The following is a 27,196-nucleotide window of genomic DNA, read 5'->3' as shown; positions in this document are numbered from 1 at the left end:
GACCGTGTGTACGTGGGCTTAGAAAGCATTATTTTACCGAAAATATTGTTGATGCTTGGAAAAGACCTCTAGCAGAGCCAATGAGTCCTTCAACAGAAAGTGGATTCAAACATGCTTGAGACAAACTATACAAAAAAGTAAACAAAAGGCAAAATAACAAAAAAAATAGGGCAGACTATATGAACCACTTTTTTTTTTTTTTGTCTGCCGTCTATTATCTATTTCTATTACCAAAAGGATGCTTTCGTTTAGGTCAGAACATTGACGCAGAAGGCCCATACACATCCAACCAGTGGGAATTACTGGGGGAACAGGTGTCAAAAGCCCACGCACAGTATACTGCTCTAAAAAGTAATTTATTAAATATCTATATATAATAATTCTCAAAAGTTAAAATCCATTTCAACTCCATTATGATCAAACGTGATAGTAATAAAACCTAACACTAGATGCTACTGTTCATGCCAAAGGTATAGCAAAAATTATGGCCAATCGATATTAGGTGAAGTATACAGGTGACTTGATTGCATCAATGAGGCCCAAACACGGTCTGAAAATAATGCCTTCTAAGATATAATGATAGTGTATAGAGTGCTCAGCAGGTGAGAATAGGTATCCCCATCCAACAAAATATACAAACTCAGTGCTTTTATTTAAACCTATAAAAAGTGACAAATGAATAAAGCTATAGTAATTGCTGAGTAACTGTAATATTTGCTTCTACTTTTCTGTGTAACTATTATTCATTGTAATTATGGCGTTATTTTCTCCCATAGATTTACCCAAATATGTGTATACAATCTTGAATTAAATTTCTGTTTTATTTGATGACATACTGTAGAGCAGCCTTTCTCATTTTGGGTAGTTTGGTGCACAGCATCCCAGCCATGTCCTGTATCCTATCCTATCATATGTAATATAAGTTCCTTCTGCATGAGTGAGATAAGAAGACAGGATGGAGCCATCATCTGGATTGTCTGTACAGTTATTTTCTATATATATATATATATATATATATGGGTGGTAGTTTCCGGGCCATGACAGAACTTATTTCTCTTTTGAAGTGCCAACAATGCACCCACTGAGGATCGCCTTCTTTGCGCTCATCTGTAAGTGATTGCTTTTAATTCATGTGTCTGTCTGTCGTCCCTCTTTTATGTAACAGTTAAAGATCTTTACTTAAAAAAAAAAAAAAATTCATTAGGCCGCGTACACACGGGCGGATTGTCTGTCCAACTTAGTCCGCTGAACAGTGTTTCAGCGGACAATCCGCTCGTGTGTGGGCTTCAGCGGACTTTTTCAGCGGACAATCTGACGAACAAAGTCTTACGGAATTTCCGTAAGACAGTCCGTCAAAACTTGGTTTTGTCCGTCAAAACTTGGTTTCAGCGGACAGTCCGCTCGTGTGTAGGCAAGGACGGACTAAGTATGGCGCATGCTCAGAAAGGGTTTACACGGCCGAAGGTTGCATTGCAGTGTATAGGACATTGTTTTTCTAGTCCCGTCGTACGTGCTGTACACGTCATCACGCACGCTTTCAGCGGACTGTCTGTTCATCGTGTGTGGTCAAGTCCGTTCATGCTAATTTTGAACTGACTGTCTGTCGGATTGTCTGCCGAACTTAGTTGGGCAGACAATCCGCCCGTGTGTACGCGGCCTTAGAGTATTTGAGCTTGCCATTGAGTCAACTAATTTAACCTGAAAGCCCTTACAATTGAATCCGGACTTGCTATTTAAATGGCACCTCAGACCAAGCAATACAGTATGTACAATTTCCTCCCAAACAAAAGCCACAAGAACAATTTTGTGGTTTCAAGAAAAAGAAATTTCATCCCGCTAATTTTTTTTGCTACTACAGTTGAAATTGGTTATTAATTAGCTTTTTGGTCTGGTTTTATTTACTAGATTCATTTAAAATCTAATGCACACACAGTCAGACTTTCCGGCAGAAAAAATCTGATGGAATCATTTCATTGGATATTCATCAGATATTTCGATCGTGTGTGGGCTTTAGCGGACTTTTTTTTTTTAAATTCTGACGGACCTAGGAATAGAACATGTTTTAATTCTTTCCAAAGGAATCAATTCCTATCGAGAAAGCCGTTTGTCTGTATGCTGTTCCAACGGACCAAAAACTACGCAAGGGCAGCTATTGGCTACTGGCTACTGAACTTCCTTTTTCTAAGTCCCGTCGCACCTGTGTTGTACGTCACCGCGTTCTAAACAAACGGACTTTGGTGTGATCGTGTGTAGGCAAGTCCGTTTCAGCGGAACTCCGTCACAGTTTATTCTGATGGAAAAAACAGTCATGTGTATGCGGCATTAGTATGAGTTCATTAGTAGGCGCACATCAGCTTAATACATGTTAAAACTATATTTATATGACTGAGGTGCTAAACAGGAGGCTAACAGGATAACGGGACAATCTTGGAGATTACAGCAGACAGATCTGGGAACAAAATATACCCTGTAGAAGGTACAGCCAGGGGCTTTAGATTTAACTTTTAGCATACCGATTTTGGCTGAAGTTTAATGCCCTGTACACACGAGCGGAATTTCCGTCTGAAAAATCTTGGATGGTTTTTCTGCCGGAATTCTGCTCAAGCTTGGCTTGCATACACACAGTCACACAAAAGTTCTCTGAACTTTCGACCGCCAAGAACGCGGCGATGTACAACGCTACGACGAGCCGAGGAAATGAAGTTCAGTGCTTCCGGGCATGCGTCAAATTGTTTTCGAGCATGCGTTTTTTTTTGCGCGTCGGAATTGCATACAGACGAACGGAATTTACAAACAAACGGAAAAATACAGAACCTGCTCTCAATCTTTTGTTGGCGGAAATTCCGCCAACAAAAGTATGATGTCCGATACACACAGTCGGAATTTCCAACCAAAAGCTCACATCGGACTTTTGCTGGCGGAATTTCTGATCGTGTGTACGCAGCATTAGTATATGTGGTACATTGCAGTGTCATTCATTTTGTTTGCATTGTAGCACATCACATCAAACGCACGGGAATCAGCTGTGCATTGGGAAGTGCTGCATTAAATGAAAAAAAGGTTTTTAGTGCATTGGGCTACAACACAGATAAAAAACATATAGATGTGGCGCTAACTCCTTAGGAGCCGCTAAGTAGTTTGCCCAGTTCCTTTTCCCAGTAGCTTCCTCACAGCAAAACACAAAGTTCCAATCACTCTTCAGGTTCACTAACCAGTCTAGGGGTTTGTTTTTTCTGATGTTTTATTGTAGAACTTTGATAGGTAGTGAGTAATGGTTGAATACTCCAGTAATCCTTAGAAATGATTTGCAGAACTTTTTTTCAGCAAGGAACATACATTGCACATTAATAATTATGCTACCAAAATGAGTGTGTGCTGTAAATTACCTCCAGCATTGCTCCTGTTTCTTCTTGCTGGAGGCTGTCATTTCGCTGAAGCCCAGAGCCCCTGAACAGCAGTAAATCAGAAGAACTAAACCTTTTGATTTAACAGTTTCCAAAAACAATTACATTCCTGGAATGCCAGGATTCCTACCTGTCACATTTCCTTGTGTGCTCAACCAAACTGTCAAACCATCAAATGGCTGGCGTCATAACTGATCACATGTGCAGCACCATGGCAGTTGAAGATTAAACAGAAACAGCTTCTTTATCTTTAAAGGATAGGAAGGTTTAATTCTGTTTTAAGGCTGTCAGCAGATCTGCCTCTACAAACTTGGCAGTGCCTAAAAATGTAGAGCAACTGAGCATGTACAGAGCAGCATGAGACAGTGTACTGGATTTGAACAGTATCGACAACATTGGCGGCTGGTTGGCTTTTCTTCTGGGGTGGAGGCAAACAACCAGCACTACCCCCCCTCTGGGGGTGTGGTGGCGCGACACTGATGCACCCCCCGCACCAGGGGCTGCCAGGGGACTCGCGGCACTGTCAGTTAGCTACCCCTCCCCCCCAGGTCCATCACTTACTATGCGATGGTGGGCTGGCTGTGTCCTCTTCTCCTCACTGGCTGTGTCCTCTAGGCAGCAGCAGGTCCGGCTCCAGTATCTCCTCTTCCACAATGCTAGGCATCCAATAGGATCTCCTGGCGCTTTGGCCAATCAGGAAACAGGTCTCACTGACCTGCTTTCCTGATTGGCGGCAAGGCATTGTAGTGTAACAACAGTGAAAATTCCCACCCTATTTTGAAGCCTATTAGAGCCTCTGGCTCTAATCAGGTGCTTTAAAAAACACTCCCCCCGTCCACACCTGCAATAGGAATCCATGTGTCCGACATCCTGAAAGGGGACAGGCACATGGATATGGGAGTGGCGGAGGTGTTATTGGGGGCGGCGCCCATGCGCCCACAATGCACGTGCCGCCACTGATAGACTTATATCTAATGTTTTCCATAGCCATACCTGCAAAAGGGATCAGCCTGAAGTCATCTAGCAGGACTTAATTTTCTAACTAAAGTTCCACTTTAAGGTTTATAAAATATGTCGGTATATTAAAAGACATTTTTGGAATCAACTAAACTGTTATCTCTGCTTTTTGATTGCAGTTGGATTTGTTGCAGTGCGAACATCTCAAGGTGAGAACCGGTCTATAGGAGCTATAAGTAATAAAAATGAATGTGCACTAAACTCCTCTAAAATGTGTCTGTGGATTCACATCTACATTTATTCTGTGTTGGTCCATTGGTGCCTATTTTCTGCAAACTGCGCTTGGGGTTCTAGATAAAATGATTGGTGCCGCAAGTATGACGCATGTTTTGGCGCATTTCTGCGCATGTTCCCAGAACACGAAGGTGTGAATGGGGACGTAGATTTATCAAAACTTTGTAACATGAAGACAAACCTTAACAATCTATTTGATGTGTATCCAGATTGGAGAGTCCTTACACTACAGATCGTTTATCCTTTCCTCACATGCTGTCTCTGTGTGAGGAAAGGAGAAACAATAACTGGCAAGTCTGTAATTGGACACAGCTGATCACATGCTAGAGGGCCACTATGATTGGCCCTTTAGCCTGATCTGTGATCTGCTGTGTCCAAGGCACACAGCAGTCACAAAGCGTACCCTATGCGCATCCGCAGTGGGCGCACAGGAGGTGCGCAGGAGGGAGGACGTCCAGGGACATCATCTCAGAACTGGAAAGCTGCACTATTGCCGTATATCGGCTATCGCCCAGGCGGCAAGTGGTTATTGTCTATGGTGGTGGTTTCTCTAATCCATCTCTTTTTGAAAGTCAACTTTTCCAAGTACCTTCCATGTCACTTACTGTAATTAACCTTGTATAAATACATTGTCTCTCTAGTGCCACAGAGATAAAGTGTAACTCCACTTTCATGGGAAAAAAACTAGCAAATAAAAAATAATATAGGATATACTATTGTCACATGAGTCATATTGTAATTAAATGTTATTAAAAATGACCTTTCCTTTTCAATCTGCCGCCGCTGTAATTTTCTGTAAAATGCAATGCAATATGGCTACCTGGAGGTATTCTGTACACAGAATATGTACAGAACACTCCCCAGAAACAACATTTCCTGCTTGTGTGATTGGCTCACCGATTTTCCCAGAAGTCTACACCAAGATACAAGTCAGATTTCAGGCATCCCCTGCAACAAAAATGTCATTTTTGGTAAGATACTCCCAATGGGAAATCTGTCTAAAGGGATGCAGACCCTGTAATTTTCCTCATTAGAGAGCTGCAGCAGCTGGTTGATAATTATGAAACCACCCCCATTAGATTCACTTAGCACAGGGGTGCAAAGAAACAAACAGTGATTTCTTCAGAATTACAAAAGGTAGAAATCTGCAACAAAGTTTGTTAAAATCCCTGCAATGTACATAGATCACCCAGAAGGGAATCTTTTTTCTTACAAAAGTGGAGTCATGCTTTAATGTCACCTATGGAAACATTTGGATAGTTTTTCTATTGGGTTCTCTACAGAAATCGTTTTTTATTGTAACACAATGCTGTGACAATGGGGAATATTGTTCCATAGGAACTGCGTTTGGAAGATAACTTTCTTAGTATTAAAACTAATAGTCTATACCAGGGGTCTCCAAACTTTCTAAACACAGTTTTCTGTCCTTCAGGCTTTAGGGGAGATGGACAGTGGCAGTAGAAAATGTCCTAGTGTGGGAGAAAAGAATAACTCTTAATTGGTGTCAGTGGAAGGAACTGTGCCCCATTGTTGGTGTGAGTGGCAGGAATTATGCCCCAATGTTGGTGCCAGTGAAAGGAATAGTTCCTTGTATTGCTGGTTCCAGTGGCAGTAAGTATGTGCCACTGTTGATGTGAGTGGGAGGAATAGTTTCTTGTGTAAGTAGGAAGAATAGTGCCCCAAGCAGCTGGTGGGTTCTTCTTTTGGGGGGCGGCAAACAAACAACACCCCTACCTCCCCGGCGGCATGGCACGGCACTGAAACTCTCATGTGGCGAGCTGTGGTGTCCTCTCCTCCTCTCCTGGAGTGCGGGCAGCGACCATGGCGGCTCCAGTATCCGTTCCTCTGCCGTTTGCCAACCTCTTCTGCCAAAGTGCTAGGTATCCAATAGGAGCACCTGATGTTTGGCCAATCGGGAAACAGGTCTCACAGACCTGCCTACTGATTGGTTGGGAGGAACTTTAGTGTGATAATAGCGAAAATTAGTCTGCTATGGTCACACAACTGGTTGGGCAATTCTCTGCACTCCGAGGGCATCTTTTTTTGAAGCCTCTTGCTCTACACAGCTGCTTCAAAACAACATCCACCCCGCATTGGAATCCATGGTCTGGCACCACTGATATGTAGAACAGGGGGCCAGACGCATGGATAGGGGAGGCGGTGCCCATGCGCTCTCTATGGACAGGCTCCAAGGGCTGGATAAAGGCAAGCAAAAGGCCACATCCAGCCCCTGGCTATTGGATTCCTTGGTGAATACTTTTATCCTTCTAATTTACTGGTATATTATCCAATCTGCCATTACTACATTTTTCATTTCCTTTTCACTGTATCTGCCTTGATCTTTTTCAGAGCACAGTCCGAATGTGACCTCCCTTCATTGTGTCTTCCCATTTAACTATGAAAGTCACTCTTTTACCTCCTGCATTCCCAACGGTCGGAGAGATCGGGCATACTGGTGCTCCAAGACTCAAGACTATGCCCGAGATTTACAGTTTGAGCTTTGCACTGCTTCAGGTACATTTTGTTTTGCTGTGTTTCAGCGAAGTGTCTGCAAGTCTCAAATCATATCTATTACTTGTATATACCAGTCATAAAAAAAAAGGAGATCTTAATTGGTTATGCAGGGCCCTAAGCAGGGACGTTGCTAGGGGGCTATAGCCCCAAATCTGGGGCCCATAGCCCTGAGTCTCTTGCTGCAGGATCCCTGCCTAACCAGCGGGTTGCGGCTGCTACGGCAGGTGGGCTGGCTGCATGAGGGAGGAGAAGAGAGAAGTGAGCAGGCGGACGAACAGAGATGACATCTCTCTCTGCCCACTCCACATCAGTGTTCTTCACAGCCAAGCCTTCAATTTGGAAGCGATGTGTGGTGAGCATCAGAGAGATGAAATCTCACTGCCTGCCCCACATCACCACTCTTCTGGACCAGAGCTGTCAGCCTGCCACCAATACAGCGTCAATTTGGTGGCACTGGCTGGCATGGCAAGCGACAATCCACATCAGTTGGCAAATGACATCCCACATCTGGTGGCCGGTGACGTGGCAAGTGATAATCTGCAAATGGTGGCAGGAGATGTGGCAATCTGCAAATGGTGCCAGGTGATGTGGCAAGTGACAATCCACATCTAGTGGCAGGTGACGGTGGCAAGTAACACGCTGCATCTGGTGACAGGAGATGTGGCGAGTGACACGCACAGGGCTCCCACTGATTCTGCAGTATGATGAGCTGAACCACTTTATTATATGTTAGAATGTAACAATAGAAATAATGCCTTTTTATCACCTTGACACCATATCAACCATTATGCCATGATGACTGAAGTGCCAACACCAGCCATTGCCCGCAAAAATTTGCTTACCACTGGTCTCCCAAAGGTTGGTGACTGCTACTGTGGGCTATAGCCCCAGATCTTTTGCAGACCTAGCAACGCACCTGGCCCTAAGCATAACGCCTTACTTAATCTCAGTTCTTTATTTCAGCCTGTGAAGAAGGAATAAAGAATTAGCATTTCTTTGTTAGTTTTGAATAAAGTTTGAGAGGGTTAGAACCTTATTATAATTATTATTATTATTACTACTATAATAAATAAAATACATTAAAGGAAGCCTGTACTGAGGAAGTATGGATGCTACAATTGGTGAATGCTAAAAAGTTATTTTGCTTTGCCATTATGATGAGTCAATGGTTTTCAGAGAACCTGGACAACCTTATGATGAGAGAGAAGCAAAAAAATAGTGGGGGGGGGGGGGGGGGGGAGGCTAATTTGAATAAGGAATGTGAGTTATTTTGATCCAAGATCCAACACTAGTAAGGGAGGTGCTCTTCTTAGATGGAGAAGCCTCTTGCTGGCTTCGAAGTGGATAGCTTTTCCAGTAGGGCTTTTGAAGATGCCAGCACCCCTGCCACTTGGCACCTTTCAAACTTCACCCGCTTTTTCTTCTCCACAGCTCTGTCACTGCACCCTGCTGCCACTGGAATTCCACCTTTCCTGTCACTAAGCAACCCTGCCGTTTCACTCCTGGTACTGCCCCCTCCCCAGTCACCCAAGATCAGCTTATGACCGCCACCCCATTTCACAAAGCACCTCAGCCACTGCATGCTTCCCCATCACTTTTCCCCTCTGTCTCTACATCTCCCTATCACCCCCTTGTCACTCAGCACCATTGCCACTGACAAGTATGCAGGCAGGTGGGGTGCCTACTGTGCACATAGTAAGTCCACAGTTGAGAGACTACCCTGACATCAGATGATATGGTTCCATATCCAGGAGACCTTAAGAGAAACCTGGCAAAAGAGAGGGTTTCACCATATCAGGTTGACACAGTGCAGTAGCCACATCCCTAGGATATAATGAAAAAAGGAAAGATCCCCCTTCAATGGGACTTTGAAGGCCACATACATTGGTACAATATGAAAAAATTGTATATTGGATATACATAAAAGTTTATGATCAAATAGAATGATTGATATTAAAAAACATCAAAATTCTTACAAAGTGTACATACATATAAAGAAAACAACAACAAAAAAAGTTCAAATTATTAATTCACCTTACCACTGCAGCTAAACAGACTATAGCCAAAGCATGGAAATCTCAAACCTTGGTAGTGGCTGAGGCTAAACATAGGATGAATAGAGTCTTTACCTTTGCCAAAATGACGGCTATAGAAAATAATAATATGAATACATTTCGTAAGATTTGGCAACCATGGGTAAAACATTATTTACCGACTGACTTTGACCAATCGTTATTGTTACCTTGCTAAATTTACTCTTTCTCCTTCCATTCTCTGTCATTAGGCTTATGCATTGCCCGGGTGGGGGCAGCCACGAGAGACTTTCTTTCTTACATTCTTCTATCCTTATATTCTCTTTTCTCTTTAACATCCTTCCGTGGCTACTCTTTTTCTCTATATTTCTTCACATATCTACTTACTAACATTAATTTAGAGGTGAATGATACTTACTTTCCATTTTTTCTCATATGTAGATTGGAGCACGTGTTGTTCACCTCTGGTTCTATCAATAGTACCTTTCCCTTGTTTCTCCTTTCCTATTCTATTCCTTCTTTTTCCTTTTTTTATCCCATTATCCTCATGCATGATATCATTTACCATTATTGAAATTTCAGTCATACATTGTTAATTTTCCTTACAATATCACCTTTTTTTTGTATAGTCTTTATTTACTCTATACATGAAAAAATGTGAGTTGTTGTTTATTTACCTTGATCACTCTAATGCCCCATACACACGGTCAGACATTCCGACCACAAAATCCGTCTGATTTTTTCAGACGGATTTTGCCCGAAACTTGTGCTGCATACAAGCAGTCACACAAAGTTGTTATTCTGAACGAGGTGACGTCAAGTAGCCAATAGCTTTCGTCTCTTAGTTTATTCTGAGCATGCATGGCACTTTGTCCGTTGGAACTGTCTACACGCAATCAGAATTTATGCGATCAGGTTTTGTTGTCGGAAAATTTTAGACCCTGCTCTCAAACTTTGTGCGTCGGGAAATCCGACAGAAAAAGATTTTCCGACATGATCCAATCGCACATTTTCCATTGGAAAATCCGATCGTGTGTATGGGGCATAAGATTTGTTAAACTTTCCCTCTATTCTGTAAAATTTATAATTCATTGTGTTATGGTCATGCCCCCATTCGTCCACAGTTTGTTCCCATTTGGGGTGGTCGGGTGGTCTGGAGGCATGGCTCAATTAACGTGCAGACAATTGAGGGAATTTTATTTATTTTTATCTCCATTTTTATATCTTATGATTTTATACTATCTAATTAATGGATCGAGTTTATTCTTGATTCTTTTTCAACTTCTTTTTATGTATTTAAGTTCTTTCTTGTATTATGTAACAGAGATAGTATCATCCAATGTACTGTATGACATTGTTACTTAATTTCTGAAACTTATTCATATATCAATATACTGTTATGATTTTCTTTTTATTGTAACTCTCAATAAACATATTGAACAAGAAAAACACCTTCATCAAGGGTATAGGATAGAGGTAGATATAGTCATAAATTGTTTTTACTCTAAAAAATAAAAGGACATATTGGAAAATGGTATGACCATAAATGGGATGTGCACAGTAGCCATAGAGGATAGATGAACATCAATGCCATTACAAAGATTACATACCATGTAAAGTGATTCCATAAAGAAAATTGGTGAGGCAACTAAGAGAAACCTGAGATATTCTGTGACTCCCAAGTGACTCAATATATCTGTGGTTTCTGTACTTCCTGACCTGAATACTTTTGTTCTGAGTGACCCAGAAAGTATTGAAATTGGGGGGGGGGGGGTCAGTAATTAGCATTTTTAGAAAGAGATCAGCTATAGTTTTTCAGGTTTACAGGTTTGATTTAAGACATCATATAGGTAACATGCATACTTTATGAAGACTCGCATGATTTTTTCGTTTCCATAACATTTTATTAAGGATATTCAAGGTATGTATAGAGACGGGTGGGTGTACAATACCAGAATTTACATGAGCTCAGCGGCCTGAAGGTATACATGCAAACCAAAACCGTAAAAGGGGTTTATCGTTTAAGAGAGGCACCCATCCACTAAAAACGTGCTTCCAGTGAATTCTTTAGGAAAGTCAGTATTTATTGATCCTAAAAACAGGTTAAAAGTTTATCAGGAAATGGAGTACAGTACACTTTTATGGGTGGGATCTGTGTGCATTCCTTTAGCCCAGAGTATACTGTTTTTCTTGGGCTGAAGGACACAGATCTCGCCCATTAACCACTTCCCGACCGGCGCACGCCGATGTACGTCGGCAGAATGGCACGGGCAGGCATATTGGCATAGAGGTACATCCATTTCTATATGCCGCCCTGCCATCGTGTGCCGGTCGGGACCCCGTGAGTCCGGTCGCGGGTCCCAAGGACTCGATTGCCACTGGGATACCCGCGATCGTCTCACGGGGAGACTGAACGGGGAGATGCCGTTGTAAACAGCATCTCCCCGTTCTGCCCAGCAACAAGTGACATTGATCTCTGCTCCATGGGATTGGAGCAGAGATCAGTGTTCACTAACACAAAGCCAAACCCCCCATAGTTAGTAGCATGCCCCTAGGAACACTTAACCCTTACACTGCCTCCCCCTGGTTAACCCCTTCGCTGCTAGTGTCATTTACACAAGAATCAATGCATTTGTATAGCACTGAATGCTGTATAAATGACAGTGGTCCCAAAAATGTGTCAAAAATGTCCGATGTGTCCGCCATAATGTCGCAGTGACAATAAAAATCGCTGATCACCGCCATTACTAGTAAAAAAATATTATTAATAAAAATGCCATAAAACCATCCCCTATTTTGTAAACGCTATAACTTTTGCACAAACCAATCAATAATCGCTTATTGCGATTTTTTTAACCAAAAATATGTAGAAGAATACGTATAGGCCTAAACTGGGGGAAAAAAATGTTTTTTTTTTTCATATTTTTGGGGGATATTTATTATAACAAAAAGTAAAAACTAATGCTTTTTTTCAAAATTGAGCACTGCTGACTCATCTATGTTGTTGATTGCATCTCTGCTAATGTGTTTCAAAATTGTCAAAAGATAAAAACCACAGGGGTGATCAAATACCACCAAAAGAAAGCTCTATTTGTGGGAAAAAAAGGACATCAATTTTGTTTGGGAGCCACGTCAAACGACCGCGCAATTGTCAGTTAAAGCGACGCAGTACCGAATCGCAAAAAATGGTCTGGTCTTAAGCCAGCAAAATGGTCCGGTCTGAAATTGGTTAAAGTGTACTGTACACCTTTTCCAAATTTAACCTGTTTTATGGTCAATAAATACCGACCGTCTTAAAGAATCTACTTGGAAGCACCTTTTTAGTGAATGGGCGCATTGGCTGACCACATGCTGGTTCTATTTTGGGGCCTTATCCTTTCTACGATTGTTCATCAGATCTGATCATAATGTAGCACAGTACAAGAATTTCCCAAAAATCCTGATGAACACGAGGTGTGACCGCCCACACGCTGCGCAGGGTGAGTTATATTCTTCACATGTGCTAAAATAGGTTGCTCGACCCTAATGCCCCATACACATGAGTGGAATTTACATCGGAAAAATCTTGGATGGAATTCTGCTCAAGCTTGGCTTGCATACACACGGTCACACAAAGGTTCTCTGAACTTTCGACCGTCAAGAACGCGGTGACGTACAACACAACGACGAGCCGAGAAAATTAAGTTCAATGCGTCAAATTGTTTCCGAGCATGCGTAGGAATTCTGCATGTCGGAATTGCTACAGACAATCGGAATTTCCGATCGGAACTTTTCCATCTAAAAAATAGAGAACCTGCTCTCAATTTGCAGTTCCCTAGTGGTTTTGAGTGTAATCAAAGAAATTAGAGATGGTAGGGTACCCCTTAAAAGGGCAAACAAGCTGGGCTTTGGGGCAGTTCCAGTTGTAGGGCCGTATTTTTGAGCTAAATGTTAAAGCTCATTGGCACGCTTTAAGGTAGTCCATGAGGCATACAGGCAATGTTAGAACTATAAGATGGCTGGTTGGGTAGCTCCTAACAGCTGAGTCTCTAGTGGCAATACCAAATAGTGGCCACAAGGCCCTCTCACCAAACCTACAGTATCTCACAAAAGTGAGTACACCCCTCACATTTTTGTAAATATTTTATTATATTTTTTATGTGAAAACGCTGAAGAAAAGACACTTTGCTACAATGTAAAGTAGTGAGTGTACAGCTTGTATAACAGTGTAAATTTGCTGTCCCCTCAAAATAACTCAACCCACAACCATTAATGTCTAAACCACTGGCAACAAAAGTGAGTACACCCCTAAGTGAAAATGTCCAAAATGACCCAATTAGCCATTTTCCCTCCCCAGAGTCATGTGACTCGTCAGTGTTGCAAGGTCTAATCCGATGTGAGCTTTTGGTCGGAAATTCCAAAAGTGTGTATGCTCCATCGGACTTTTGCTGGCGGAATTTCCGCCAGCAAAAGATTGAGAGCAGGTTCTCAATTTTTCGGTCGGAAAAAGTTCCGATCGGACATTTTGATCGTCTGTACCAATTCCGACGCGCACAATTCCTACGCATGCTCGGAAACAATTTGACGCATGCTCTGAAGCATTCGCTCATGTTTATGGGGCATTAGGTGTGAATGGGGAGCAGGTGTGTTAAATTTGGTGTTATCACTCTCACTCTCTCATACTGGTCACTGGAAGTTCAAAATGGCACCTCATGGCAAAGAACTCCCTGAGGATCTGAAAAAAAAAGAATTGTTGCTCTACATAAAGATGGCCTAGGCTATAAGAAGATTGCTAAAACCCTGAAACTGAACTGCAACATGGTGGCCAAGACCATACAGTGGTTTAACAGGACAGGTTGCACTCAGAACAGGCCTCGCCATAGTCGAAAGAAGTTGAGATCACATGCTCAGTGTCATATCCAGAGGTTGTCTTTGGAAAATAGACGTAGGTTTAAGAGGTGGGGGTCAGCCTGTCAGTGTTCAGACCATACGCCGCACACTGCATCAAATTGGTCTTCTGCATGGCTGTCATCCCAGAAGGAAGCCTCTTCTAAAGATGATGCACAAGAAAGCCTGCAGTTTGCTGAAGACAAGCAGACTAGGGACATGGATTACTGGAACCATGTCCTGTGGTCTGATGAGACCTAGATAAACGTATTTGGTTCAGATGGTGTCAAGTGTGTGTGACAGCAACCAGGTGAGAAGTACAAAGACAAGTGTCTTGCCTACAGTCAAGCATGGTGGTGGGAGTGTCATGGTCTGGGACTGCATGAGTGCTGGCGGCACTGGAGAGCTACAGTTCATTGAGGGAACCAAGAATGCCAACATGTACTGTGACATACTGAAGCAGAGCATGATCCCTTTGGATACTGGGCCACAGGGCAGTATTCCAACATGATAACGACCTCAAACACACCTCCAAAGCGACCACTGCCATGCTAAAGAAGCTGAGGGTAAAGGTGATAGACTGGCCAAGCATGTCTCCAGACCTAAACCCTATTTAGCATCTGTGGGGCATCCTCAAACGGAAGGTGGAGGAGCGCAAGGTCTCCTCCATGATGTTGTCATGGAGGAGTGGAAGAGGATTCCAGTGGCAACCTATGAAGCATTTATGAACACCATGCCCAAGAGGACGAAGACATTTCTGGAAAATAATGGTGGCCACACAAAATATTGACACTTTGGGCCCAATTTGGACATTTTCACTTAGCGTGTACTCACTTTTGTTGCCAGCAGTTTAGACATTAATGTCACATGAAAAGATATAATAAAATATTTACAAACATGTGAGGGGGTGTACTCACTTTTGTGAGATACTGTAGATGGGTAGTGCAGCAAGTCTTTACCTGGGGAGTGGTTCAACCTTTCTCCCTCTGGTGGTGCTGGAGCGATATGGGCCTCTCTCCACTTTTGGGTGCAAAGTCTGGCACAGCAAAGGGGTTTCAGTGGCTTGGTCCCTTTCCCTGATGGTGTTCCTTTCAGCCACACTTCAACTTGAGCGGGATTTGGCACCCGCTACATGTTCTTGTCTTTGCTCATCTGGAGCACTACTGACTCATCTATGTTGTTGATTGCATCTCTGCTAATGTGTTTCTAAAGTTTGGAGACATTTGCCAGTTAAATTAAAAAAAATGGCCAACATTCGGTCTGTGTGTATGTTGGTCTGTCCGTTTGGCCAGGTTATGTCGGACGTGCATGCTGGAAAACCAGCAGTTGACGACTCCCGATCAGCACTCTCGGCCAATGGCAGAGAGAACTGATCGGAGTGTTATAGAGGAGATGCCGTCTCCCTGTCAGGACACAACAACTTAGCGGGGGAGATCTCTGAACTAACCTCGCATAGTTAGTATAGCGGGTCCGACTGGAGCTGACAGTTTTTTTTCATTCAACCCACTGGGTTGAACGGAAAAAAACAAATTGTGTGTACCAGGCTTTAGGGTGTCAAGTACTCCCTGCTACCTAATCATCCTGGTGACCTTCTTTTAAGGTTAACATCTCTAAATGCCTATATACTTTATGTAAAATATGCTGCAGTAAATGCAAATCAATCCTATCCGGTGCATCAAATCATATAACACATACTGTACCCATGCACCTATATCACCAATGCAATAATACATAACACAGTGTATTACATACACAATTTGTTGATTGATTTTTTTTTTATCACATAAATGTAAAAATCAAACAAAAATCAAACACAATAGCAAATTGGCAAATGTGAACACAGAAACTCCAAAACTTAAAGGCAATATGTTGCAAACAAATGACAGTGTCCATGCATCTTCTAATATCCTTGGACAATATGTAAAGTCATAAATATACTCGATAAATGATTGTGACCTCTACCTTTGTCAGTTGGCATACTCTCACCTTCTTAAATAGACCTTTGAATCAAAAAGTTATTCAGAGTATGTCCCCTTTAAAGCCAGGACAGGGCCAACACCATAGACAGATATAACTAGTTTAATATATACAGTATCTCACAAAAGTTAGTATACCCCTCACAAGAGCCTATCATTGCTTGCTGTTCATCAGACATCTACCTAGCACCACCCTGATAATCCGACAACTCACGATTCGTGCTTCGCATCAGATGATTGTCGCAAGCGGATTCGCTGCAAGGACGCCTCTCTGGGAGGAATTGAATCGGCCTGGTTGTTGGTGAGAGGGCAATTGCCCACCTTTGCAAACCTTTCACTGTTGCTTCACTGGGACACTGTGCACAGACAGCTTTACCCTGGGGAAACACTGTACTGCATTTCTATTTGAACACTGTAGATAAACACCTGTCGCATCAATCATTCCAAAAAATACCATTGCCTTGTTGCTGCACATTATTGGATATAGTTAATGAGCTCCGATTGCTAGAAAAGACCTATAGGCCTGCAACTGGGACATTACTGTTATTACTATTTAAAGGGCCCTCATACCGTTCTTGTTTAGTTGATCTCGCATGAGGATTCAAAGTAATATAGGTCAGCCTGGATTCCCCCTTCAGAAGTCTTGCCAGAATTAATGATTAACTCTCGCTTATCCTTTCAGGTCATGTTCAAGTGGTACTCCATTGTACATATGTGTATATAATATACTGTTATTGCCAAATTGTCTTAACTTGCATTATTGTAGAGGAATTCTTCTACTGAACTAGGACTGTTATCTAAAGTGCAGTTGATCTATTACCTCCTCTGTGCAACAAGATCTTTCTTGAGTTATCCAGTAAACGTTAATAGAATATAAACTCATCAATTTGTTTGGGTTCAGACATCTTTATACCACCTTAAAGTAATAAGTCAGAGCAGAGTATCAGGTGGGTTGGAATGTTCACAGGGTCATGGTGGTGCAGATGAGCAGGTAAATCCAACCAGTGCTCAAGGGGGCCGTGCTACATAAACAATGAAGAAAACTGTTTTACAGCTCCCTATAAATCTTTAGTGAACATATAATGTGCATTTTGTGTGCATTAATATGGTGTAGGCAGAGTCAAAGATGATTGTCACTAGCTCTCATTTTGTTCAGACGACCTCACGATCAAAGGCCCCATTTTTACTTTACAGATATTAGCAATTACAGTGCCATGAAAAAGTATTCACACCCCTTGAAATTGTCCACATTTTGTCATGTTACAACCAAAAACATAAATGTATTTTATTGGGATTTAATGTGACAGACCAACAGAAAGTGGCACATAATTGTCAAGTGGAAGGAAAATGCTAAATATTTTCAAAAATTTTTACAAGTAAATATCTGAAAAGTGTGGCATGCATTTGTATTCAGCCCCCCGAGTCAATACTTGTAGAACCACCTTTCACTGCAATTACAGCTGCAAGTAATGCATTTGGGTGGCAAAAATATGAATGCAATCTACTCACTAGGGGGTGAACCTCTGGAGGAGACCCTCTGGGGGAACCTAGGATGGTAAAGGTCCTGGGGGTCCTAGTGGATGATAGGCTCAGCAGTGGCATGCAATGCCAAGCTGCTGCTAACAAAGCAGAATATTAGCATGCATTAAAAAGGGGATTAACTCTAGGGATAAAGAAATAATTCTCACACTCTACAAGACTCTAGTCCGGCCTCACCTGGAGTATGTTGTCCAGTTCTTTGCACCAGTCCTCAGGAAGGATATACTGGAAATGGAGTGAGTACAAAGAAGGGCAACAAAGCTAATAAAGGGTCTGGAGGATATTAGTTATGAAGAAAGGTTGGGAGCACTGAACTTATTCTCTCTGGAGAGGGGATATGATTTAAATTCACAAATACCGGTGACCCCACAATAGGCATAAAACTTTTTTGCATAAGGAAGCTTAATATGACATGTGGTCACTCATTAAAATTAGAAGAAAAGAGGTTTAACATTAAACTACGTAGAGGGTACTTTACTGTAAGAGTGGCAAGGATATGGTGGTTTCTGCGAGGGGGGGGGGGGGGGGGGGGGGGGGAGTCTTGATAGTTTCAAAAAACTATTAGATAAGCACCTGAATGACTAACATACAGGGATATACAGTGTAATACTGACATATAATCATACATACCATCACACATAGGTTGGACTTGATGGGCTTGTGTCTTTTTTCAACCTCACCCACTATGTATGTAACTATGTAAGTCTGTTTGGGGATGTCTCTACCAGCTTTGCACATCTAGAGTGACATTGTTGCCCATTCTTCTTTGCAAAATAGCTCAAGCTCTGTCAGATTGGATGGAGAATGTCTGTATACAGCAATTTTCAAGTCTTGCCACAGATTCTCAATTTAATTTAGGTCTGGACTTTGACTAGGCCATTCTAACACGTGAATATGATCGAAACCATTCCATTGTAGCTTTGGCTGTATATTTATGCCGCGTACACACGATCAGACTATCAGGCGGACCAGAGTCATGCTTTCCGGGCCTCTTCTCCCGCTCTCTCTTCTGACAGGCTCCTCCTCTATCTTCTTCCAGCGCTTTTACTAGAGTTGGCCCGGTCTTCTCATTCGTCATCGCCGCCACCATCTTCTTCTTCTTCCTTCTTCTTTTCTTCCGATGTTGACATGATGCTCTCTCCGGCTGTAATGCCGGGGACACGTTGCGCGGCGACTTATATAGGCATAGGGGGCGGGGTCTCCGAACAATGTCACATGGTTACCCCACCCCCATGATGTCACAGTCCCAGCATCCCCCGGGACTTCTTTTGGCTTTCTTTCAACAATGACTTTCTTCTTGCCACTCTTCCATAAAGGCCAGATTTGTGGAGTGCACAACTAATAGTTGTCCTGTAGACAGATTCTCCCACCTGTGCTGTGGATCTCTGCAGCTCCTCCAGAGTTACCATGGGCCTCTTGGCTACAAACGCACACCACACTTTCTATATATTTGAAAACCATTATCATTTTTAATTATGCGACTTTGTGTTGATCTATCACTTAATATCCCAATAAAATACATGTTTTTGGTTGTAACATGACAAAATGTGGAAAAAAAAAAAAATCAAGGGTTGTGAATAGTTTTTCAAGGCACTGCACATTTGATATATTTAATGCTGATTCATATTAAAACTAAGCTTTTTTGTGAGTATCTTAGTGAATGTGATCAGCAGCATACTATATCCTGCCCCCATAGTATTAGCAATAGAAGAACATAAAGAAGGGAGTGTTTGTTTACCACTGTGTATATACCAAAATGTGTAACTCTAGAGTCATGTGAGCTGCACAGATAAAAAAATAAATGACTAAACTAAACTAAAACTAGAGCATTGGATGACAACAGCTGATCTGCACAATCAGGTGTCAGTGGGGACACAGAGAAGGCAGGATCAAGCAGGTATATTTGACTCTACATAAAATGAATTCTTTAGTGGCTTTGTGAGTATGCACACTCTGTTATATAGCACATAATGAGAGTTTTTCATAGTCTGTGTTTAATGACCCTTTCACAAAATATATCTATCTGGGTACCGAATTTTAGAAATGTTACAATATTTCAGATCCACACAATCTTTCACCCCTGCTCTCCTGAACTCAGCTCTTGCTCCCCTTCCAACCCATTCCATTTTCAATGTTCCTTTACTTTGCTCTTTCTATGTTCGTTTACTTTGCTCCTATCCATGACTATTGGATAATAGATGATCCATACTTCTCCATACCTGCCTGACCAACCCTTACGCCAATCTCCTTTTACCATTAACACAATTAATGGAGACCACACCAAGTTGGAGTAAATATTGGCCGTAGCTGCCTCTTTATTAACAAACTCAACTTAAATTAACATAACTGCATAAAGAACATCTGTTAAACCAAAAACACATCCGTCAATACTTGCATTGGTCTTTGCAGGAAACCCCAAACTACCATATCATTTTAACCACTTCAACACCGCGCTATAGTCATATGACATCTGCCGATGTTATCTCCCATCCTGGGCAGGTGTCATATGACGTCCTCGGTATCTCGCCGCTCCTGCGGCGATCATGGATGAGGTGTGTCTCTCGGACACAGCCCATCCCAGATCCGGTAAGAGAGTCAATAACAAATGGCTCTTTACCATGTGACCGGCTGTGTCCAATCACAGCCAGTCACATGTATTGCCCACGTGCATGCCCTTAGGGCGCGCACAAAGAGCCAATCGAGGATGCGGCTTGTCACCCTGACACAGTCCAACCCCGATCGCAGTAAAGAGCCAATGAAATTGGCTCTTTACCACGTGACCGGCTGTGTCCAATCACAGCTGCTCACAGAATGTAAAGAAACCGTAGTACCGAGATGTTACCGGATTCTCCTCCTCACACACCGATCGTGGGTGAGAAGGAGATTGCTGTAACATATCGTTACTGCTTACATTACACACCAACAATAAAGAGTGACTGCCCCCCCAATAAAGAGTGCCTGAGTACCTGTCCTGAATCAACCGCCACTACTGTGTATTGTCATTGTCATGCAAGCCCTGCACAATTTTTTTTTTGTTGCTCTGGGCTTCTCTCTCCTTTCCCACTTTCTTTTCAATTCAGCTCTCTTACATACCTTAGCGGAGGATATTACCAGTCGCCATATATTGTAACCATTGTGACAAACTATGTATCCCATTATGCAGAATGTTGATGTTGAGAATGGACCTAGGTGTTGAAAGGTATTTTATTTTATAATAAGTGCTAAATGGGTTAGAAGGGGTGGGAGAGAGGGACTGATAGGGTAGAGGGAAATCTTTGTCCAAGGATGGGTTTTAAACCATATGCAGATATCTCACCAATAGAGTACCAGAGAGATACAAGGCACAGTCAGGGGCTTTTATTCTTTTTTTCTCTAGCAAAAACATGAAATATCAAAACAATGATCATGTCTGAATGCTTTATTTACTGAGTTACATTTAAAGTATGCTTTGGTGTCTGCAAGTGTACTTATTAAAGGGGCCATGGAGTGACCATGTGACAGGGTTTTTTCATCTCAAAAGTGAACCCAGCCTCAAGACATTTCTAGGCTCAGCATAAAAATCTAAATTGTTTGATTGTCATCTATAAAGATCATAGTTTCTCAATTTTTTTGTTTAAAGGTGGGGATGGAAACCCTGTAACTGCACAGTGTCATTTCCCCTTTATATTCCTCTCCAAATCATATGATTTCTGTACTCAAGAAGGAAGAACTGATGGGCAGCTATGGTGCTCAACCACCCCAAACTATGACAAGGATCAGCAATGGATCATCTGTGAGGGACAAGGTAAAACTCTGAATGGTCTAAAGTTATTGGTGGTGTACCCCAAGGTTCAGTGTTAGGGCCCTTACTTTCTATATATTTATAAATAATACAGAGTTTGGAATTAAAAGTACCATTCCATTGTTTGCAGATGACACCAAGCTATGCATTGAAATTATGTCCTTACAGGATGTCTCCAATTTACAAACCGACCTCAATGCACTGTTAAGGCTACTTTCACACTGAGGCACTTCACAGAAAAAAAGTCCTGCAAGCAGCATCTTTGCAGCGATTTAAGAGCGGTGTATACACCACTCCTAAAGCGCCTCTGTCCATTAAAAACAACAGGCAGTGCCGCCGGAAATGCCTGCAAAGTGTTGGGGGAGCAGCGCTTTGTAGGCGCTTTTAACCCTTTATTAGGCTGATAGCAGGGCACTTTTAGCGACGGTAAAAACAGTGGCACTTTACCGCCAACTCCCCCAATGCCCCAGTGTGAAAGTGCCCGTAATTGTGCAACTATGTGGCAAATTACGTTTAACCTTTTCATGCCTAAGCCTATTTCTGACATCTGCTTACAAGTTAAAATCCATATTTTTTGTTAGAAAAATTAATTAGAACCCACAAACACACACATATTTATATATATATATATATATATATATATATATATATAAAATGTATATATATATTTTTAGCAGCGAGACCCTAGAGAATAAAATGGTGATCGTTGCAATAGTTTATGTCACACGGTATTTGTGCAGCGGTCTTTCAAACGCATTTTTTTTTAGGAAACAAAAAAATGACATGAATTAAAAATAAACTAAAAACAGTAGCGTTAGCCCAATTTATTTTTTTATTTTTTGTGTAATGTGAAAAATTATGTTATGCCAAGTAAATGGATACCTAACATGTCTTGCTTTGAAATTGTGCACACTCGTGGAATGGAGACAAACTATGGTACCTAAAAATCTCCATAGGCGATGTTTTAAAATGTTTTAACGGTTACCAGGATAGGGTTACAGAGGGGGTCTTTTGCTAGAATTATTGCTGACGATTACGTCGATACCTCACATATATGATTTTAACACTGTTTACATTTGCTGGCGCGACTTGCGTATGCATTTTCTTTGCTGCGCAAGCACACAGGGACCACTGTGTATATGCCAACATATTTCACTATACACAAAATGAATGCTTTAGTGGCTTTGTGAGTATGCACACTCTGTTCTACAGCATTTAAATATATGTAAATGTTTATTTTTTACATTGTCTGTTTTAAAAAAATAAATAAAATATGATCAGTTTTATCGCTGTCACAAGGAATGTAAACATAATTGTGACAGTAAACTCTTGACTAATGCATTCCAGATGTCCTTCCCATTAGTACATTTTTAACCTTCTATTTTACCATTCTATTGACCTTTACCTTAAAATAAATAGGCGACACAGGAGTATTTGGAGTGTAACCGGCCATAGCAGCCTTTTATTAACCAATATCTTTTAACCAATATATAAAATTAACCTCATTAACATATGTACAATATTTTCCAACAGTAGTTTTCTCCCAGTCAATTGGTCTTTGACGGCACCCGATTTTGTTACCTTTTCACTTAAACACATTTCCACCAATACACTGCGGGACCAACTTTTCCATAACCGGCCTCCAGCCGTTTTATCAGCCCGGAGACAACCCCTTCCCGCAGTGCAACAATTTCCCCCCCACCATTCCATCTCATCAGTTCACTTGCCACCATCAAAGACCAAAAGACCCCCGCCACAGCCCGCAAAGCATGACACCTTAGCCTTAAGGGCCCCTCCACACCCTCAGGGCCCTCTGAATCCCGTCCTGAAGGCCCAAAACCCATAAGTCAATCCCAACCACTGAAAGGTGTACCCCATCCCCTCTGAGGTACAGACCGACGTCCTTCTCCAACTCCATGTGCCGAATCACCAAACTTCCATTACGCTTAAAAAACCTCCCCACAACTTTGTTGACTTTTATCCGCGCTTTGTTGACGCGAAAAACCGAACGAGCCATCCGCCACGACGTCCGAGCAACTATATCGGACCACACCAACATTATTCCTGGAAAAAGTCTTTGCAGCAGGAAAAAAATCGCCTTTTACGCCCGCAATAAGATCCCGCGTGGTTCTAGCCCCCAAATCATTCCCTCCGGCGTGAATGACCAACACATCTGGTGGCCGATCAAGACCGGCATATCACTGAGCCTCCGGTACCACCCTACTCCAACCCATCCCAGGAATGCCCAACCATCGGATACACGCCTCCCTCCAGGGGATCCCCAATTGCCTGCCGTCTGGCCTGACATCTGCTCTCCTGGCTCCCCAAAAGCATACGAATGCCCAAGAATCCAGAGAAGGCGTGGTTGACCTCCATCTGTAATGACATAACCAAAACAATACCCGTAACAGAGAATCCCCTCATATTTCCCAATAGTTTAACATTGTTTTTTTTTTTTTATAACACCAGTCTACAGCAAGTGCAGTCGCACATATGACCTAAACCGTTGTGACTCCTATCTCCCAATCCTTTTTACCACCGCCTCATCCAGCCCACACCTGGTGGCTTCAGTAGCCGCCCCGATGAGAAAGGAGTGTGAGGCAAACTGTGAACTCTTCAGTCCCGCGGCCTCGAGGCATTTTCGAAAAACAGCCACAAACTGAAAACGTGACAAGAACGACTCATCCTGATGTAACAACCAAGGTCCCAACCCCTTTGGACACTCCCCATTAAACTCCCAGACCACCTGTACAGGACAGACCGGAGACCCTGGCAAAGTGAACAGCTGTACATCCACCCCTCTGCCCGCTTGGTCAGTTTTGGACCTCCGCAGCCTGAGCACCAACCTATCTTCCCCCACATACGCATCCTGCATGGACAGCCCCCCGGCAACCCGTTTTGCCGGGCTGACCAGTTCGCCCACTCGAAAAGCTCCAAAAAACGCCACCGAAAAAGTCGCCCTAAACAGTAACACCTCGTATGCGGAAACCCACACTGCGCCCAACTGATCGCAAATCTGGATCAAAACCGAAAAAGACACCGGTCTTCTCGTGTCCTGCTGACGGTAAAATTTCCTGTACCCCTTCATCGCCTGACGCACCCAAAAGTCCTTAGTAAAATCCCGCTCCCCTTTAATTTAAACCAGAACGCCAAGGCCGTCAGCTTCCGCTCGATAGCCGAAACCGACCCCTTCTTCTCCATCTGTCTTGTGACAAAATACAGCACCAACAAACCCCACTCAGAATCCCCCAGCTCGGCGCATGCCAGCCGTGTGAAACCCAGCCATTCCCCCCAAACCTTGGTATATGCAGCCCACGTGGATCCGCTCACCGACCTCCTGATCCATCCCGCGGCGACTCCAACGCAATCTCCCAAAGCCAAGTCGGGCAAGGTGTCCCGTCCATCTCCGTGGCCGGCGCCAGCTCCCTGAACCGCTGCCACTGAAACCAATACAAGGAGTCAGCCAGATTATTATTATTGCCTGGGATGTGTACCGCATACAAGAAAATGTTTAGCTGTAAACATCTCAGAACCAAATAAAGCAACAACAGAATCACCGGTCGGGACGACGCGGAAATGCGGCTAATCGCCTGAACTACCCCCATGTTGTCACAATTCAATCTGATCTTCAAATTCTGACACGCGGATTACAAAATTTCCATAGCCACCACCACCGGAAACAATTCCAAGAGGACCAGATTCTTCGTAAAGCCTGCGCCCACCCAGGATTCCGGCCAGGCTTCCGCACTCCATTGGCCTCGGAAAAATGCCCCAAACCCAGTCGATCCTGCCGCATCAGTAAACAGTTCCAAGTCACCGTTACTCACTGGCCCCGTCATCCAAAATGATCGCCTGTTGTACGTAGCCAGGAATGTAGCCCACACTCTCAGATCTTCCTTCAGTTCCCGTGTGAGTCGGATAAAATGGGTCGGCACCTGCACTCCTGCCGTGGCTGCCGTGGCTGCCGACGGCAAAAAATCCTGCCCATCGGGATAATGCGGCACGCAAAGTTCAACTTACCCAAGACTGATTGTAACTTCCGAAGTTGCACCTTCCGTAACCCCATTATTTCCCGGATGTCCTCTTTAAGCCCGTCCACTTTGTCCCTCAGCAATCTGCACTCCATCGTGCCGGTATCGATCTCGATCCCCAGGAAACTAATCACTGTCGTTGGGCCCTCTGTCTTCTCCGCCGACAGCGGGACCCCAAACCGCTCTGCAACGTGCTGCAATGTAGCCAAGAGGATCGCACACACGTTGCTGGATGGGGGGCCCACCACCAGGAAGTCGTCCAGATAGTGAATTACCGAGTCTAAACCGGACACGTCCCTCACCACCCATTCCAAGAACGAGCAAAACAGTTCAAACAGGGTGCAGGAGATGGAACAGCCCATGGGAAAACATTGATCCACATAAAATTGCTCCTTCCAGTAACAACCCAAGAGGTGGAAACTCTCCAGGTGCACCGGCAACAGCCGAAACGCTGACTCAATGTCCGACTTCGCCATGAGCGCCCCATGTCCATAGCGTCTGACCCATCCCACCGCTGCATCAAATGAAGTGTAAGAAACCGAACAAGCCTCGGGGTCAATGGCATCATTCACCGACCCACCCTTCGGAAACGAAAGGTGATGGATTAGCCGAAACTTGTTTGGCTCCTTCTTGGGTACCACCCCCAACAGGGACACGACAAGCCCAGGTAGAGGCTTCTCCAAGAAGAGGCCGCCCATGCGCCCCAAAGCCACCTCCTTGGCCAGCTTCTCAGAAACCACCCCCGGGTTCAATAAAGCTGACTTCAAATTCCGCGCCATCGGAGGAATCGCCGTCAACGAGCAGGGGATCCGGAAACCCTCAGAAAACCCCTCCCCTAAGATCCGGGCAGCCGCCCTGTCCGGATATCTACTTAGGAAATGGCGCATCCTTACCTCCATCACCGGGGAAGTCCCTTTTCGGCGCAGAGTCTCCGGGACGTTTTGCTTTCTTAAAGCATCGGGACAGGGGGTGTGACCCGCCGCAGCCGGAACATTCATGTTTGAATCTGCAAGCTCTTCTGAACTTGCAAGATCCCTCATTGAACTGCCAGCATACCCCCCATTTTTTCCCGGCCGATAGCCCAGCGAAGGGTGCGCCCCGTCCCTAAAAAAAATAGATTCGGGGCCCTAGCCGACGACATCAGTCTTATCCACAGACTGATGTCCTTGTGATCCCACCGGAGAGCCGGCCTCACCGCCCTACGCTGCCGAAACTGCTCATCTTAACACAGCCACGCAGTCCCTCCATACACGCAATGTGCCTCTCCGATCGCATCCATGTAACAAAACAAGGCAGAACAGTGTTCCAGAGTTTTCTCCCCAATCACACTGGCCAAAATTGCAAACGCTTGTAACCAATTGGTGAACGTCCGCGGTATCAGCCGATACCTCCTCTTCTCCTCGTCCTCCCTCTTGGAATTGTCCGGTTTTACCCTGTCCAGGTTGACCTTTTCCAATGGGAGCAAGGAAAAGATCTCCACGCACTCACCTTTTCCAATCTTGTCCCTAACCTCCTGCTTCAAATGCGCTCCCAATGGTCCCTCGTAGCAGACATACACTTCGCACCGCGCCGCATCCTCCAACCTGACCACGTCCGTCCTGGCAGCAGTCGCCGGTTCCGCCACCTTCTCCGTCCCAGTCGGCTTCACCACACTGTCCCCCGCTGACACAGCCGCGGGTGCCTCCGTCCTCTTGGCTTGCTCCGTCGCCCCTACCTGGCCGGTCTGTCCCCCCAAGCAGGCGTACTGGCCGTTCCCCACGGCTCCCCCGACACCGTGTCCACCGCTAAATTCTGTGCCGGC

General features: G+C 43.7%; 1 protein-coding gene across 4 annotated transcripts in view; it reads left to right on the top strand.

Annotated features, from left to right (window-relative positions):
- The first annotated feature begins 1,029 nt into the window (after window positions 1-1,029).
- Window positions 1,030-27,196, top strand: part of LOC143930401 (matrix metalloproteinase-9-like) — a 74,736-nt gene continuing 48,569 nt past the window's right edge. For 2 of the 4 annotated variants that reach the window (XM_077454694.1, XM_077454693.1), the window contains exons 1-4: window positions 1,030-1,109; window positions 4,541-4,570; window positions 7,005-7,169; window positions 21,203-21,367. In XM_077454694.1, the coding sequence (XP_077310820.1) occupies window positions 1,073-1,109; window positions 4,541-4,570; window positions 7,005-7,169; window positions 21,203-21,367 (397 nt within the window). In that variant the 5' untranslated portion in view covers window positions 1,030-1,072. The remainder of the gene's footprint in view (window positions 1,110-4,540; window positions 4,571-7,004; window positions 7,170-21,202; window positions 21,368-27,196) is intronic. The other 2 variants (XM_077454695.1, XM_077454696.1) reach the window with 2 other exon arrangements.

The sequence above is a fragment of the Lithobates pipiens genome, unplaced genomic scaffold (assembly GCF_037356315.1).
Source record: "Lithobates pipiens isolate NorthernLeopardFrog02 unplaced genomic scaffold, aLitPip1_a1.2 Scaffold_25, whole genome shotgun sequence".
NCBI lineage: Eukaryota > Metazoa > Chordata > Amphibia > Anura > Ranidae > Lithobates > Lithobates pipiens.
Note: the sequence above shows the minus strand (reverse complement) of the source record. Positions and strands in the feature narration are given on the sequence as shown.